This window comes from Maylandia zebra, linkage group LG11, assembly GCF_041146795.1.
Source record: "Maylandia zebra isolate NMK-2024a linkage group LG11, Mzebra_GT3a, whole genome shotgun sequence".
NCBI classification, from domain to species: Eukaryota; Metazoa; Chordata; class Actinopteri; order Cichliformes; family Cichlidae; genus Maylandia; species Maylandia zebra.
Window position 1 is genome coordinate 38,119,565 of NC_135177.1, and position 17,882 is coordinate 38,137,446.

The following is a 17,882-nucleotide window of genomic DNA, read 5'->3' on the forward strand; positions in this document are numbered from 1 at the left end:
CGTTCACTTCAAAGACCTGGCTCTAAGAGCCATTTCGTTCGTGACCAACCCATCACTACTAGCCACACAGTTCCATCTCTGGTAGATCCTCATCTCCAGTTTCAAGCTTGCTGTCATTCGTTCCATTGTGGGAACTCTTTTCAGTCTGTTTCCATTGTGTTGTGGATGGTGAGCTTGTTTGTTTCCATTTCACAGTTATCATTTTCTTAGCTATTAGTAAGAGTATCCGCAGAATATATTTTTCATCTCTCTAGGTTTAACTCCCAAGAGAAATATGGTTGGGTTTAGTGGAATATTTACTTGTAGGATTTTCTCTATTTCTTCTTTGATTCTTATCCAGAAACCTCGAATTATTGGACAGTCCCAAAAGATATGTGAATGCTCTCCTATTCCCCCACATTTTCTCCAACATAGTTCTGCATTGGGTTCCTTACAATATGAGGAGATAACAAGAGGTGTATTAAAAAATCTCTTTTTAAACTTCCAGTCAAACTCTCCATAATTGATTACTTATTCCCTTGTGACAAGGTTTACACAGCTCTTCCCATACATTATCAGTAATAATAATATTTAGTTCTAGTTCCCATTTCTCTTTAATATGGCCTGTATTTTGGCATCACTCATTTATAAGCCTTTTGTAAATATGAGAGACATCTTTCTTAGTTGGGAGATGTTTTTCTATAATGTTAATAAATTATTCTTCTATGCTGTTGGGAAATTTATTGATCAGGTCTGTTTCTTTGTGGTTTAGGATATAATGTCTTATCTGAAGGTATCTATATAAACCTTTAGGAGGAAGTTGGAATGGTTCTTGGAGCTGGCTAAATGATTTGAGCTCTGTTCCATTAAATAACTGATTTATTGTGTAAAGGCTGCATTGGTCCGTCTACTAAAGCCACTGTCCCACACAGAAGGCAGGAATTCTATATTGCCCCTCACTGGCCCCCCAATGTTTTCCTTATCGCTGGCCACACCTTCAGGGTATGTTTTATCCAATCATTCTCTATTTTTAGGTATTTGATCAATTTTGCATCAATGAAAGGCAATGTTAATAAGGGTACATTCTTACCGTGCTTTGTTCTATCTGAACCCGTCCAGTTTCCTGGTCCTTTCTTTTCCATGCCACCTCTGCGTTTAGCTGTGCAGCCCAGGAACAGTATTTAAAATTTGGCAGTCCCAGTCCCTCCTTTTCTTTTGAGGTCAGCAAAGTTTTAAGTCGTATTCTGGGTCTCTTTTTTTTGCCAAATGAATGTGGAAATTTGTTTATTTAACATACTGAAAGTAGAGTAGTAAACTCTTACCGGCAATGATTGAAATAAAAACAAAAGCCAGAGTAAGAGTAAGAGAGTCATCCTCACCACTTCAACCCCTCCAAATAAAGAGAGGGGTAGAATGTCCCATCGTGATATATCTTTCTTTATTTGTCCAATGACTTTGTTATAATTAGTTTCATATAGTTGCTTAGGTTTTGCTGTAAGTGTAATTCCCAGGTATCTGAATCCCTGTCTAGGCCAGCGAAAGGAAACCCTTTCATTTTAATTGCATAGGACATTCTCCAGATAGCATCATTGCCTCTGATTTATTTTCATTAATCTTATATCCTGAGATTGACCCATACCTGTGTAGGCACTCCATAAGTGCTGGGATGGAAAGAAGTGGGTTTTTAATAAAAAGTAAAGTATCATCAGCAAAAAGAGCTATCCTATTCCTCCTTCATCCTCCGTTCCTTGGATTTGCGTATTACAACGTATGGCCTCAGCCAAGGGTTCTATACTAATCGCAAAGAGGATGGGTGACAGTGAGTCCCCCTGTCTCACACCCCTTTCTATCTTGAATAGATCAGAACAGCATCCGTTAACCCTGACCTTTGACCTAGGCTCTTTATATAGAGAGTTGATCCATGTAACAAATGTTCCTCCAAATCCCATTGTTAACAGTGTTTGTTGAAGGAATATCCAGCCCACTCGATCGAACGCCTTTTCTGCATCCAGACTAAGGAACATTGATGGCATTTCATCTCTTTTTGCTATTGACTGTAGATTTAGGGCCTTCCTCTAATGAATCCTGTCTGTTCACGTTCCACTAATTTCTTTATATAATTTTGGATTCTAGTGGCTAGTATGGATGTTAAAATTTTGTAGTCTACACACAGGAGACTTATTGGTCGATAACTTGTACAATTTATGGGGTCTTTTCCTTCTTTATGTAGAACTGTAATAATAGCTTCTGACCATGACTTTGGAATATCTCCTGAATTTAGAGCATAATTATATACTTTGCAGAGTATGGGGGTAAGTTCGTTCTCAAATATTTTATAATACTCTCCAGCATATCCGTCTGCTCCTGGTGATTTGTTGTTTCTTAATTTGGCTATAGCTTCGTTTCTGACTGTTTTAGAGGCTGTGAAGATGTTTTTCCCACCACGGGAAAGATTCTGTCGTGTTCAGGTCTCAGACCTACTTCAGTGCTTTGAATCAGCTCCAGGTCTGTTACCTGCTTCATCTGTGATGAAGAGCAGACCTCACCTGTTCTGCAGTCAGTTGTGTGACTGTTTATAAAAATCTGTCACAAGCGTCTCATAGAAAACTTTAGAGCCTTGAATTGAAGCTGGAAGTCTTATTATAATTCTAATAACAATAAGAATGATGGCTTTTTGCACAGTGCTGCAGCGATGCATGCAGCTCGGACGGCGCTGTGGTTGCCTGGGAAACAGCTGGAAGCTCAGAGTGTTTCTGGGCTGTTCAGGGTTAATGTGTGTTAGAGGCCCCCACTGCTGCACTCTGACTGGCTCTTTTGTGACAGTCAAGCAGGGAGACTCCGCCTCCTGTGTTTTTACAGCGGGTCTGGTCTGAGGGAGTCCAGACCTGCTGGATCACATCAAACTGGAGCTCAGACATGGGTGAGTCCACTTTTCTCCTTCTCCTAGTATCCCCCCAGGAGGAGCAGGTGTAATCGGTTTCTGCTTCGTCCCGCTGCAACAGTTCGGCCCAAACAGACTCCTTGACTCTGCGTTGTGTTGTGTTTTTAAGAAGACAAGGAGTCTCTGATTAGTGATGGGTCGGTCGCGAACGAAATGGCTCTTAGAGCCAGGTCTTTGAAGTGAACGATGCGAGCCGGCTCCGTGGGTTTTTTGGGGTTTTTTTCTTTCTCTTGCCCTCTCTTTCACTTTTTTTCGCTTCACGCTGCAAGTCCCTTGTGTTTGCGCTGAGCAGAGACGGCAAACAGAGCCCTGCGTTTGAGGGGGCGGGGCGGTAGTTACACTCGCAACAGCAGTAGCACACAACAAGAGCAGGAGGGAGAGGGAAAGAAAGAGAGCCGGGAGCAACAAGAGACAACACCCTTACATTGGAAAGGTGCAGTAAAGAAAATGAGTGACACCAAGAAAAGAAGCAAAGTCTGGAACCATTTCAATCTTATGACAAAACAAAGGTAGAGTGTAGAGTCTACAAGAAAAGGATATCATATAGAGCCGGCTCCACAAACAACATGCACAGGCACCTAACAACTGTCCACCCATCAGTGCAATGGGAAGATAAAACGCAGTCAGTTGAGTGTGATATTAATATTTCTAAATGACAACCTTTCCCTTAATTAAAGATCTGGGCGTTCTCCCCCCACCCCCCCCCCCCTTTTTTTTCTCTCCATATTTTATTGTGTTGTGGTTTGCAGTGTTTTGTGTTGTTTCACTTTAAATTTGTTTAAAAGGAAAAAGCTGAAAAGCAGCAGCACACTTCTTCAGAGAGTCTCCTGATTATCGAATATTGAAAACAGCAGCTGCTCCTTTAAACTGCAGGCAGGTGTGTCTGTGCGTGTGTGTTTGTGTGTGCTTGTGTGTGTGTGTGTCTGTGTGCGTAAACTTTATTTACGCAACACGTAAAGCTCGCTAAAATGAGGGTCAAACATTAACAGCAGGAACGCAGAGCGTTGCCCGCGGTAACCATCGCAGATAAACACGTCATAAACAGACGAGCAGTGAGTGAAATAAAATGATCCACACAGCCTTTGACCCCAGACAGGTCAGAGGTGTCGGTCCCTGCTCATGGGACAGACTGAAGGTCTCGATGTTGTGTCAGCAGTGAGATCCTCTTCATGTGCAGCTGCCTGGAAACGCACACAACGGGATTTAACGACCTTTGACCTTTGGTACTTTTCAGCAAGCTGCTCAGGATGTGGACCGGGATACCGCAGCCCACTGGACGCCATGAAGGGTGAGCCCATCAGCTGCGTGTGTCTTTTAGCCAGCAGGTAAAACAAAGGGGGAACCTGCTGCTTGTGTCACATGACCTGTGCTGAGGTCAAGTCAAGTCAAGTCAACTTTATTTGTCAATTCTGCCACATGTACAGGACATACACAGAATAGAAATTGCGTTACTCTCAAACCCTAGTGATTAGAAAAATGCAAATAAAATAATTAAAAAGTAAAAATTTAAATAAATTTAAATAAATACAATACAATTTTACGTATAACAAAAAAAAGCTATGCAATATACAATATACAATATTCAAGTAAGAAGGCATAGTGGTGCAAAATAGGCAAATAGTGCAAATGGGAATTTAGTAGTGTACGGTAAGGTCACAGGCTTCTTTGTTCTGTTTCTGTTTTGAAGTGAGACCTAGTCGGGGCTGACGCTGCATTGTGGGCGGGCCTAAAGGGCCAACAATGACACGCCCACCCTGACGCTCGGTGTTGAGCTTTCTGAAAAAGTAACAGGTAGCACTTTTGAAGACATCACAGCAGCCCGAATCACTCTGACCTGTTAAACTTAAGCAGGATATCAGGGGTCAGAGGTCGCTCAGCAGATAACTCGGTCCAGAACCAGAGCCCTGGCGCCTGGTTGGGTGGAGGTCTGCTTCCGGCTCTGCACTGGTTTGGCCCAGCTGTGGACCTTTCCTGCAGGCTGGAGATCCAGATGTTTGGCTGAGATTGTTAAGGTCCACATAATTGAGGAAGGAGAGTACAAACAACCAGGTCCAGAAGATCTTGGTCAAACAATTGATTTTAATGAATACACGCGTGGGAAGACCACTGTACGCAGACAGCACTTGATCTTCGACTTAATCAAAGCATACACAGACTTTTATAGCATCAGGGTTTGAATTAATGACGCCCCTTCATACGTCACAGACAGAATATATACACACGTCAGATCAAAACCACAATGACTTTTAACACAGTTTAAAGGAACGTTGTCTTCTATCTTCATGGCCGGTACTTCCTGTCACTGCCGGATGCTCTCTTGTCATCTTGACACCTCAGCAGCAGTTCTGTGACAAACTGCTCTTTTGCAACCCCAAGCAAAACATGATTAAACTTCCACCTATAAATGATTCTCTAACTGAGTGTGTGTGTGTGTGTGTGTCGTCCTCAAATGTTCTCTCAATTCACCCGTTGCACTTCTGACCTTTTACCAGACCAGAGGCTCATCCTTATGTGTAATAACCTAACTGAAACTACATGTACTATGTTGAATAAATGTTTTAATCAAGAACCAATTTGAATAACCTAGTAATTCAAATAGCCTCGTCTAGCCTGCTCAGAATAACTTAGACTCTGCTTTCCCTTCTGCAAACTCTCTGCAACTTCCTGTCAGCCTGCAACTTAGTCTTTCTAAAAGACACACACACTGTTTAAACCTCTGAATACAATATCAATGCTGCAGATTCTATTATTAATGCAATGGTAATGATGATGATTATTTACCAATAGCAGTAAAATAATTTCCCTGCTCCACACTCCCTCTCTCGACCTCTGGAACACCAGAGGTCGCAATACATTGTGTCCTCGCTCAGCAAATCAGACAACCTCATGTCAGCCAATTGGTCCAGTAATAAACACCAGCTCCCACTCGAGAGCACTCCCTGCGTAAGCTTAGGTTTTTTCTGCGTCCCTCTCTTGTCTCGGGCCTCCAGGATCCTCACCCCCTGTGGTCGCCGAGATCTTCTGCAAAGGAAACAAAACACCTTTTCCTGCATCTCCCTAACTTATCCTATTTGGGACTCTGTAATCAAAAGCCTTATCCTAATTACACTCTTAACTTATTGACTTGTATTTATATATATTCTTCGGCTGTAGAAGCTGTGAGATCCGGGTCTGGGTCAGACGCTGCATTGTGGCGTGGTCGCGGTCCCTGCATGTTTAGGAGAAGTTGGGGTTTGGGTCCTCAGCAGGTCCTCTTCACAGCTCACACCTATTTGTGCTTCAAGGTCCTCGGGAGGAGATCATCTACCTGCCCTGCATATACCGCAACACCGGCATCCTGAAACCTGACTACCTGGCCACTGTGGACGTGAACCCCAAATCCCCCACCTACTGCCAGGTAGAGCTGAGCCCCGCTGGAAGCCGAGGACTTCCTCCTTCTCCTTTAGTTTCATATCTAACATCAGAGTCAGTTGCCTCCTCTTCCTCAGTCACAGATGAACGTTAAGAACAGTGCTGTAGTGCATTGTGACCTTTGACCCATGCCCTCACAGGTGATCCACCGGCTGCCGATGCCGAATCTTCGTGACGAGCTGCATCACTCCGGCTGGAACGCCTGCAGCAGCTGCTTCGACGACGCCTCCAAGAAGAGAAACTTCCTGATCCTGCCGTCACTCGTCTCGTCCCGAATTTACGTGGTTGACGTGGGGACGAATCCCAGAGCACCCAAAATCTACAAGGTATGCACGCCATGGCAGCGGGGGGCGCTGACTTCACACAGACACACACACTTGTACTGATTATGGACACGTTCCTCATAGTAGTCGACTTTTACAAATGACGACCCCCCCCCCCCCCCCCCTCCGACACGGCCGCGTGGTCACACAGCACCATGACTGAGGGCATGCTTACATCCATGCGCTGACCTGAGAGCAGGTCAAAGGTTAGCAATTAGGAGGAAGCAGAGGGTTAAAGGCGGCACGGTGGCACGGTGGTTAGCACTGTTGCCGCACAGCAAGAAGGTCCTGAGTTCAATTCCACCATCAGGTCTTTCTGTGTGGAGTTTGCATGTTCTCCCCGTGTTTGCGTGGGTTCCCTCCGGGTACTCCGGCTTCCTCCCACCGTCCAAAGACATGCAGCTTGTGGGGATAGGTTGATTTGATAATCCAAATTGTCACTAGGTGTGAATGTGCGAATGAATGTGAGTGCGAATGGTTGTCTGTCCCTGTGTGTTGGCCCTGCGACAGACTGGCGACCTGTCCAGGCTGTACCCTGCCTCTCGCCCTATGACAGCTGGGATAGGCTCCAACGCCCCGCACGACCCTGGAAAGGATAAGCGAATGGATGGATGGACAGAGGGTTAAAGTGAAGGCTGCTGCAGGTCTGTCAGGCATGAACTTGGATCTGTTGGAATATTCCTCTCTTTTGTCACTCAGACCATGTGATGAGAGCTAGGGGTTAAAGATGGCAGTCGGCCTCGTGTCAACCGTGGAGGGTCAGTGTGGTGGGACGTGAGAAAATCGCTTAAAGGGAAGCTGCGTAAAGGGCCGGCGCAGCACTAAAGACTGGAGTGTAAGGTCAGGAGGCCCGTCCGGTCTTTCAGAGAGTGTGGGGCCCACAGACAGCAGCAGTGCCCTCCACGGGCTTTCAGCTCCTCGTGGCAGAAACCTGCGATCACACAGAGAAGTCTGCACGGAGTAGCTTTAGGAAGAGCAGCTGCTCTCCTCAAATTTGGACAGATGACTCCTTTGGGTCTGCTGTCAGAAAGCGAGGAGGAGGAGGAGTTCATCCAGAGTTCAGGCTGGACGATGAAGCACAGCTGCTCTTTAAAAACATTCAGCATTTAAACACATTCAAATGTCTTTAAATGCTGAATGTTTTTAACACAAAACAACAAAAAAAGGCGCTTTTGGCCGGGCGGTGTTATAGACCATGCTTAAATGAATACTACTGGTTTCATCTATTTATTCATTTGTGTGTGTGTGTGTGTTGTGTGTGTGTGTTGTGTGTGCGTGTGTGTGTTGTGTGTGTGTGCGTGTGTTGTGTGTTGTGTGCGTGTGTGTGTGCGTGTGTTGTGTGTTGTGTGCGTGTGTTGTGTGTGTGTGTTGTGTGTTGTGTGTGTGTGTTGTGTGTTGTGTGTGTGTGTTGTGTGTTGTGTGTGTGTGCGTGTGTTGTGTGTTGTGTGCGTGTGCGTGTCTTGTGTGTGTGTGCGTGTGTTGCGTGCGCGTGTGTTGTGTGTGTGTGCGCGTGTGTTGTGTGTGTGTGCGCGTGTGTTGTGTGTGTTGTGTGCGTGTGTTGTGTGTGCGTGTGTTGTGTGTGCGTGTGTTGTGTGTGCGTGTGTTGTGTGCATGTGTTGTGTGTGCGTGTGTTGTGTGCATGTGTTGTGTGTTGTGTGTGTGTGTGTTGTGTGCATGTGTTGTGTGTTGTGTGTGTGTGTGTTGTGTGCATGTGTTGTGTGTTGTGTGTGTGTGTGTTGTGTGCGTGTGTTGTGTGTGTGTGTGTTGTGTGCGTGTGTTGTGTGTGTGTGTGTTGTGTGCGTGTGTTGTGTGTGTGTGTGTGTTGTGTGCGTGTGTTGTGTGCGTGTGTTGTGTGTGTGTGTGTTGTGTGCGTGTGTTGTGTGTTGTGTGCGTGTGTTGTGTGTTGTGTGCGTGTGTTGTGTGTTGTGTGCGTGTGTTGTGTGTGTGTGTTGTGTGCGTGTGTTGTGTGTGTGTGTTGTGTGCATGTGTTGTGTGTTGTGTGTGCGTGTGTTGTGTGTGTGTGTTGTGTGCATGTGTTGTGTGTTGTGTGTTGTGTGTTGTGTGCGTGTGTTGTGTGCGTGTGTGCGTGTGTTGTGTGCGTGTGTTGTGTGTGCGTGTTTTGTGTGTGCGTGTTGTGTGTTTTGTGCGTGTTGTGTGTTTTGTGCGTGTGTTGTGTGTGCGTGTTGTGTGTTGTGTGCGTGTGTTGTGTGCGTGTGTTGTGTGTGTTGTGTTGTGTGCGTGTGTTGTGTGTGTTGTGTTGTGTGCGTGTGTTGTGTGTTGTGTGCGTGTGTGTGTTGTATGCATGTGTTGTGTGTGTGTGTTGTGTGTTGTGTGTGTGTGTTGTGTGCGTGTGTTGTGTGTTGTGTGTGTTGTGTTGTGTGTGTGTGTGTGTGTGTGTTGTGTGTTGTATGCATGTGTTGTGTGTGCGTGTGTTGTGTGCGTGTGTTGTGTGTGCGTGTGTTGTGTGCGTGTGTTGTGTGCGTGTGTGTTGTGTGTGTGTGTTGTGTGCGTGTGTGTGTGTGTTGTGTGCATGTGTTGTGTGTTGTGTGCGTGTGTTGTGTGTTGTGTGCGTGTGTTGTGTGTTGTGTGTTGTGTGCGTGTGTGTGTGTGTTGTGTGCGTGTGTGTGTGTGTTGTGTGCGTGTGTGTGTGTGTGCGTGTGTGTGTGTGTGCGTGTGTGTGTGTGTTGTGTGCGTGTGTTGTGTGTTGTGTGTGTTGTGTGCGTGTGTTGTGTGTTGTGTGTGTGTGCGTGTGTTGTGTGTGTGTGTGTTGTGTGTGTGTGTTGTGTGTGTGTGTTGTGTGCGTGTGTTGTGTGTTGTGTGTGTGTGTGTGTTGTGTGTTGTGTGTGTGTGTGTTGTGTGTTGTATGCATGTGTTGTGTGTTGTGTGTGTTGTGTGCGTGTGTTGTGTGTTGTGTGCGTGTGTTGTGTGTTGTGTGCGTGTGTTGTGTGCGTGTGTGTTGTGTGTGTTGTGTGCGTGTGTTGTGTGTGTGTGTGGCGTGTGCGTGTGTTGTGTGTTGTGTGCGTGTGTTGTGTGTTGTGTGTGTGTGTTGTGTGTGTTGTGTGTTGTGTGTGTTGTGTGTTGTGTGTTGCGTGTGTTGTGTGCGTGTGTTGTGTGTGTGTGTGTGTGTGCGTGTGTTGTGTGTTGTGTGTGTTGTGTGTTGTGTGTTGCGTGTGTTGTGTGCGTGTGTTGTGTGTGTGCGTGTGTTGTGCGTGTGTTGTGTGTGTGTGATGAATATTAACTACATTTCAGATGGTGGAGCCCATCGAGCTGTATTGGAAGTGCGGCCTGGCGAACCCTCACACCAGCCACTGCCTGGGCAGTGGTCAGATTATGATCAGCTGCATGGGAGACCCGTCCGGTAACGCCAAAGGTTAGGCCATATCGCAAACCCTGCACGCCACCGCCCCTTTTGTTTGCTGAGAGGCAAATGGGACTCCAGAAGCCCATGGGTCAGGCCGGTCTTTGAGTTTAACTGCTCATCTTCACTCAGGTGGTTTTGTTCTTCTGGATGGTGAGACGTTCGAGGTGATCAGTAACTGGGAGCACCAAGGCGAGGCGGCGCCGTTCGGCTACGACTTTTGGTACCAGCCTCGGCACAATGTGATGATCAGCACCGAGTGGGGAGCGCCCAAAGCTCTGGTTAACGGTTTTAATCCAGCTCATGTCCAAGAAGGTGAGTAAGAGGAAGAGTCTGAACCTCCTCCCAGTGTCCCTCTTTGCTTCTTTCGTGTCCGTCTGTTCTGGACCCGGCTCTGGTCCCAGTAATCCTTATCAATATAAGTATCCATCAGCTGAGACGCTTTGGGTTCTTGTTGTGTTGCAGGGCTCTATGGCAGCGCCCTGAATATCTGGGACTGGACCACCCACAAGAAGCTGCAGAGGCTTGATCTAGGAGAAGAGGGTGCCATTCCACTGGAGGTCCGGTTCCTCCATGAGCCGAGTGCCGCTGAGGGCTACGTGGGCTGTGCACTGAATTCAACCGTCTTCAGATTCTACAAAACGGCAGTGAGTGTGTGGTTCTGTTAAAGATGATCAGCTGATCTCTGCAGGCAATAAACGAGGAAGACGAGTTGGAAAAGCAAACTGTGGTGAACAGAGATGGGCAGTAACGCGTTACTTGTAACGCGTTACTGTAATCTGATTACTTTTTTCAAGTAACGAGTAAAGTAAGGGATTACTATTGCAAAATCGGTAATTAGATTACCGTTACTTTCCCGTAGGAACGCTGCGTTACTGCGTTACTAAAACCGTGATTTTTTGCGAGAATGTCTCATGACAGTGACGTAAGCAAGTGCGACGTTGGTGACAGCAGCTGTGTGCAGATCAACAATGGATAATATATCGAGTGCAGAGAGAGTATGAGCGTGCAGCGTTTAAAGTGTGGAAGTACTGACCTTACTTTGAGTTTGATTCCATAAAAAGTGACAAAAACATTAGCGTCCATCGTGCGTGGGAAGAAAACTTCTTTTTACAGCGAAAAAAACCCCTAAACTTCCAACAAGCACCGAGTAGCTACGACGTAATGGGAAACTCACAGAGAAACTCGCGGATTCTTCAACTGACCGCAGCACACCTGCACCAGGGTAAACCTCCGCCTACCCTGCTCCTGCTTTACAGGTGAAAATAGAGCAAAAGGACCGCTGAGTCTTTGACTTTATTTATTTTCTGCTGTGTTTTACTTGCATCTATTTGAAAGACTGAGTGAAAACACAAAAAATATTTTATTTTATGTGCTGGAATGTGTAGAAAATAGGTTTAAATGTTAAACTAATTTATTCAAGTCAGAGAATGTTGCATATAATTAAATGTTTTGCTTGATGCATAAAGTTAAAAGATTAAAACTGATAAAACAAGTTAAAAAAAGAGACTTTTCCATTTGATTACATTTTGTATGATGGATTATGTAGAAAAAGTAGAATTGGGCTGAAAGATCTATCACTTTATCACCTCTTCAGGTTGTAAATCGTGTTTTTAAAAAGTAACTAAGTAACTAAGTAATTAATTACTTTTGAAAATAAGTAATCAGTAAAGTAACGGGATTACTTTTTGGGGGGAGTAATCAGTAATTAGTTACTGATTACTTTTTTCAAGTAACTTGACCAACACTGGTGGTGAACATTCAGCAGGTTTGAAGGTTAGACAGGTGCGACTCACCTGTGCTCCGGCACCAGCTGCTGGAACCACCCACCTCAGACAGCCGATGTTAGCATGCTAGCTGTTAGCGTGTTAGCATGCTGAAGCTAACATGCTTTCTGTGTCTCAGGAGGGGGACTGGGCCGCAGAGAAGGTCATCAGCATTCCTAGTAAGAAGGTGGAGGGATGGATGTTGCCCGAGATGCCAGGTGAGTGCAGTCATTTCCCTTTGATTGCAGTCTTTCACCTGTCTGACCACATCACCTGTCTGTCTGCGCAGGTCTCATCACAGACATCCTGATCTCACTGGATGACCGTTATCTGTACTTCAGTAACTGGCTGCATGGTGACATCAGACAATATGACATCACAGACCGCAGAAACCCACGGCTCGTCGGCCAGGTGTGGTTTTATCACCCTGTCGGGTGATGTCACTGAATATGTGGATCGTTAGCACAAGACCGCTTATCTGTCTGTCTCTTCCAGGTGTTCTTGGGAGGAAGCATTGTCAGGGACGGACCCATCAGAGTCCTGGAGGACCCAGAGAACCAGGAGCAGCCCCGCCCCTGCATCATAAAGGTATCACAAAGCAGAGAGGCAGGAAGCAGCACACCTGTCGCTCTGTAGAAGAACCGGTGTCTTCTTAGCCCCTGATAGAGTAACCATGGTTACACGATAACCCCAGGAGGGGGTACAGGTGTAGACTGCACCTGCAGAGACATAAATGGATTTAAATGTTCCTCATGCTGTACATCCGTCCCAACTGTTCTGTGTCTCACCTGTGTCCATCTCAGGGGAAGCGTATCGCTGGAAGTCCTCAGATGCTGCAGCTCAGTCTGGACGGGCGGCGCCTCTACACGACCACGTCTCTGTACAGCGGCTGGGACAAACAGTTTTACCCCGACATGATCAGGTGCGATCCTTGACCCCACAGGGGTTCCACCTCAGTCCACCTGGACCTATTTCATGACTCACAGGATGCTGCTGTGGTGCTCATGTGTGCACATGCTTATTACTGTGTCTGTGCTCAGGGAGGGATCAGTGATGATGCAGATCAATGTGGACACTGTGGATGGCGGTCTGGCCCTGAATGAGGACTTCCTGGTGGATTTTGGTAAAGAGCCCGACGGTCCGGTTCTGGCCCACGAGCTGCGGTACCCCGGCGGAGACTGTACCTCCGACATCTGGCTGTGAAGCCATGATCATCCTGAGCCTCAGAGTCCAAACACATTTGAGAACAGCTCAGGCAGGAGTCTGATCTCCATGTAACTTCTGGTGTCACCATCACGCATTAGAATAACTTTGTTGTCCATCACATCGGCCGCAGGAAAAAAAACATAAGATAAGATAAGATAAGATAAGATAAGATAGAACTTTATTAATCCCTCGGGTGGGTCCTCTGGGAAATTCGATTTCCAAAAAAGCACAGCACCGACAGAAGTTACAGAGTTATACACACACACACATATATATATAAATACAGAGACAATATAAATAAAATATACGAAGGGGATAAATAGAATAAATAGGAATAAAAATAAAAATACAAGTGAATTGCACATTTCAAGTATTGAGTCTATTGCACCGTTGACTATTTACAAAAGTATTGCACAAAAGGTATTGCACAGTGAGGTGAAGAGGCACTACAGCTTAGTTGTTCCCTCCTTTGTCCCCCTGTCTCCCCTCCCTCTCCCCTCCAGAGAGGAGTTAAACAGTTTGATGGCGTGTGGGACAAAGGAGTTTTTAAGTCTGTTAGTTCTTGTCTTTGGGAGAAGCAACCTGTCACTGAACAGACTCTTCTGATTGTTTATGGCCGTGTGCAGAGGATGCCCAGCATTGTTCATAATGTCCATCAGTTTCTTTAATGTCCTTTTCTCTGGCACTGTCACCAGAGTGTCCAGCTTCATGCCGACCACAGAGCTAGCCTTCCTGATCAGTTTCTCCAGCCTGGATGAGTCCTTCTTTGGAGGAATTGAGCCTCAGCAGATGTGTCCATGTTTTGTTCATTATTCCAAAGCTTCCTCACTGAGTCTCCATCCAGCCTGGGAAGAGCAGGTTAAAGGGCCATTACGCTTTATTCCACACTGCCATGTGTTTCAGGTCAACTTTGAACTTCCAAATTCAGGTGAAGCGCCACCCTCACGTCCTCCCTGCAGGTACAGCGCTCTGCTCACGCTGTTGAAAGCCAGCAGGACGGAAAATGCAGAATGCTCCTTAAATCGTTCCGGCTCAGGGGAAACTCCCAGAGTTTTACAGACTTCATCTTCACAACATCCGCCTTTCCCCGCTCGCTCTATTCCTACCTCATGAATCAGATCAGTGATTCAATCAACTGATCGATCAAACAGTGTCAGTCGAGGTATGCGCACAAACACCAGCAGGGATAGCTCTGAGGTACCCCTGAGCAAGGTACCAATAAAGTATACATTATTATTATTATTGTTATTATTATTATCATTATTATCATTATCGCGTGTTGAAGAAGAGCTGGATCACAGCAGCTTGTTTTTGTAATGCTCCTTTCAGCCACTAGAGGCTCCACTACCAGGTTAAACTCACCTGCTCTTCTCCTGTCTGAGAGAAAATTCAACTCAGTAAACAAAAATCAGATCAAAGGCTTTTCTTGTTGAATCAATGACGTCTGTAAAATGTTCTTTAATGTTCACACGCCAGCTGAAATTAAAACTTTATCACAAAGATGCTGCGGCTTGTTTTTCTGTCTCAGCTTTGCTTTGCTGTTTGCAGATTATCTGTCTGTCAATTGATTGTCTCATCTGAGCACCAGCAGCTGCTGTAAACTTTTAGTTTCTCCTCTCTGTGATAAACTGCTGATAAATATGAGAGCTGACACTCTGATCACCTGTGAGACGCCAGAACACTCGGTGAAATAGATTGATTGTACACCCTATGGCCAGTGGGGGGCGCTGGTAGGGCCAACTGGACCTCAGCACCACTGTAACCTTTAAGCACTCCTTTGCACGCACACACACACAGCAGTGTACGGGTTTAACTTCACTGCAGTGAATGGCTGAGTGCAAAACGAGTTCACCTGAGAATCTTCAGGTGAGCCTGAGGAGCTGAGGACTGGAAGAAGAGACGGGGACTGCGAAACATCGAGGCTCACACCTTTTCATCTGAGCGGAGATGAAACAGCTTTGTGCTGCTGTGTGATGTTCATGAAAACATTTGAAGCTCTCTGAATAATAATTTAAATTTTTTTTTTTTTTGCCTGTCCCGTTTGGCTCTTTTGCCATCAGAATTGTTGTCTAAAGGCAAAGAAAGATGCCCAACGGATTTACTTTACCAACTGGACCGTCCCAGCCTTGCCGTAATGGTCCATTTGATTCACCTTTTATTGTTTATTTTATTTTCACTTGCTGAATACGGGACAGACTTGACTGGGGGAAAGAAGGGGAGAAAGAAAGAGGGAAAGAGAAACAGCTGAGAAGAGGGACGGGGGAGAAGGGCAAAAAACAAAAACCAACAGAATGAGCAGAAAAAAAAAATGCATATATCAATCACCTGGATCACCTGCTGAGAAAGAAAAAAGAAAACAAGCAGAAGAGAACAAGAGTAATAGAATAAACAGCATCACAATGATATATGGGAATATGACAGTAAATACTAAATGTTAAACATTATTGTGCAGCACATAAGATCAACAGAACACAGTGTGCTTTGAGGTAGGAGCCAAAAAGGGTGTAGTTTGTGGGTGTGATCACCCGTGTGTACACCTGTGAGCATGGACGCGCTTGTTTTTAAAAGGTTCCTTCATGTAATGATCTGCTAGAGGGTGTGGGGGGGCCACAGCCCCGTCCTCCAGGGCGTGAAGCAGGTATGGAGGAGATCAAAACTCCAGACATCCAGAGGCCCCCAGAACACAAGAGACCAAGGAAGACCAACAGAGGGGCAGCCGCGCCACTGTCCCAGAAAGAGCTGAGGAGAGTCCCAGATGAGGGCTCACTCAGCAGCCGCCAAGGAGTGAGCCGGTGTGTACCTGGACGCCCATCCCCGGACACAAAGAACCACCAACGCACCGATGTCTGAGGGAGTCCGCCACTGGCAGGGGAAGTGGTGGTAGGGGGAGATAGGCCTCCAAACCTTGGAGGGCCTGAGATGTCCCCAGAGAGGTGGCGCCTGACACCCAACCTGACATATAGACACAGACATACAGGCACACACAGACACAAACATCCATTCCCACCCTCATGCTCTCATATGCACTTACTCCACACTCAACCAACGTGGAGACAGACATAAAGAGACGCTGTGCACACGATCACACTCCCCAAGCGTACTCTACAAACCGGGTCTATGTACCCTTGCCCCTGGAGGGGGAACTGCACCCAGACCCAGGTGGTGTTTAAATTTTTTAACAGAGCGGAGGAGGCGGAGTCTTTGACGTCAGTTACGTGTTGAAACAGGGGCGATTCTAGGATCAGAGCTTTGGGGGTGCTGAGCACCCAGAGAGCTGCCCAGCCAGGCAAGATAAACCCCGTCTCTGTCAGTCCCTGCATCCTTAAACGTTGTCCCGAGTTCTCTCTGAATGTCTCCTTGGTGCATTTAAACCCCTGCTCCTCCCTGTCCTCATCGTCTGTTGTCTTCGTCTCCATTATCAGTCATCATAATTTTACCATCTCTGTGCAAGTCTGCAAATTTCTTTATTAAATCATAAGATTCTTAAATTCATCAAGTCCCTCTGTGCCTGGGTCCTCGTCACAAAACATGACATCACTGCTTTGCACATTTGAACACAATTTAATCCCACATTTGTGAAAGAAAAGAAAAACACTTTTTTGAAAAGTCTGTAACAAAACCATCAAATCTGATAAAGGTTATTTAAATGCTGCTAAAGAAGAATGGATTGGAATAGAAAAATATATATGCTAACCTTAGTTACTGGGAGAATAATGAATGATGCTCACAGTGAGTAAGAAGTAAACTGAGAGCATTTTTTGGACAGAGATTCACTTTTAAAGTGTGTGTGTAATATAATACAGACACATAAAAAACACTCCCAAAACAGAATAAATTATTACAAAATATTAATAAAAACTATAAAAATAGAGGCAACTTTGCCTGTGGTAGAATGTATACAATGTATGAAAAAATCTTTACTGCAGATGCTAATTTTACTCATTTAGTAAAACTAATTTTGTGTTGTAAGATTTATGACTTTCATGCTTTCATAGTGGTGCTTGGGACAGCTTGACCTTTTATCAGGTGGTCCACACTGTAACAAGTGTGAGAAACATTGATAAGTGTGTGTGTGCTTTTGGAAAACATTTAAAGCTGCTGTACAGAATCTTTGAAACAAGCTTAAAACACTTTTAGAAACAGAGCATCTGCTTCTCTTTACAGCTGCTCGCTCCACCAGGGCTGTTTGGCTCTTTCTGATAGTGAGCACATGTGATGCACGTACTGCGGCAGTCATGCAGACAACTGGACGGTCCAAAGGTTGCCCCCCTATTACTGGCTGAGGTTTTAGTAGAGCTGTGGCTGAACCACATAAAAATATATCATTAATTTTAATCTCCCCGATCAATGATAATGTTATGTTGGAATGTTGTTAAAGAGGCTCAAAGTGTTTCAGCCCAGTTTGTTTAGCAGATTCTGTTTAGCAGCTTTAATACAGGGAGGACACAACTTCCAGACTGTGAGCAAAATCAGGTTTTTCTCTTTGTCAGTTTCACAGTTTCTGCCTGTCACTGCTCCCTGTCTGTTTGCTTACCTGGTTCTTCCTGACCTTGTACTTTCTCCTCACGTTCCCTCTTTCCTCTCTCCCTCTTTGGACTGACAATCGAACACAAATAGATTCAATTAGATGAAAAATTACATTAATATGAAAAAAATACTTTTAAGATCACTAATGAAAAAGTCCTCTCTCAGTGTACTTTAAACCAAAAGGCAAATAACCAAACCACACGAACATCTAATAAAAGATATAAATATTGAAACACTGATCCAACATTATTCTTGATTGAGGGATCATTTGATTTTACACTTTTACCTGAATGTGGCTCTTTTTTTTGAAAAAAAACTTCCTTATATCCATTATGAACCTGGCTGTCTGCACACACACACACACACACACA

General features: G+C 45.4%; 1 protein-coding gene across 3 annotated transcripts; it reads left to right on the forward strand.

Annotated features, from left to right (window-relative positions):
- The first annotated feature begins 485 nt into the window (after positions 1-485).
- Positions 486-14,487, forward strand: LOC143421200 (methanethiol oxidase-like). Of its 3 annotated transcripts, XM_076890403.1 has the most exons (12): positions 486-2,899; positions 4,155-4,208; positions 6,205-6,317; positions 6,472-6,657; positions 9,904-10,024; positions 10,145-10,327; positions 10,478-10,659; positions 11,918-11,996; positions 12,068-12,189; positions 12,274-12,366; positions 12,582-12,700; positions 12,819-14,487. In XM_076890403.1, exons 1-12 carry the CDS (start codon positions 2,896-2,898, stop codon positions 12,979-12,981), a joined length of 1,419 nt encoding a protein of 472 aa, XP_076746518.1. In that variant the 5' UTR covers positions 486-2,895; the 3' UTR covers positions 12,982-14,487. The 3 variants fall into 3 exon arrangements, with proteins under 3 accessions (XP_076746518.1, XP_076746519.1, XP_076746517.1); XM_076890404.1 differs by lacking the exon at positions 4,155-4,208 and having other exon boundaries at positions 1,922-2,899; XM_076890402.1 differs by lacking the exon at positions 486-2,899 and having other exon boundaries at positions 3,656-4,208.
- The last annotated feature ends 3,395 nt before the right edge of the window (positions 14,488-17,882 follow it).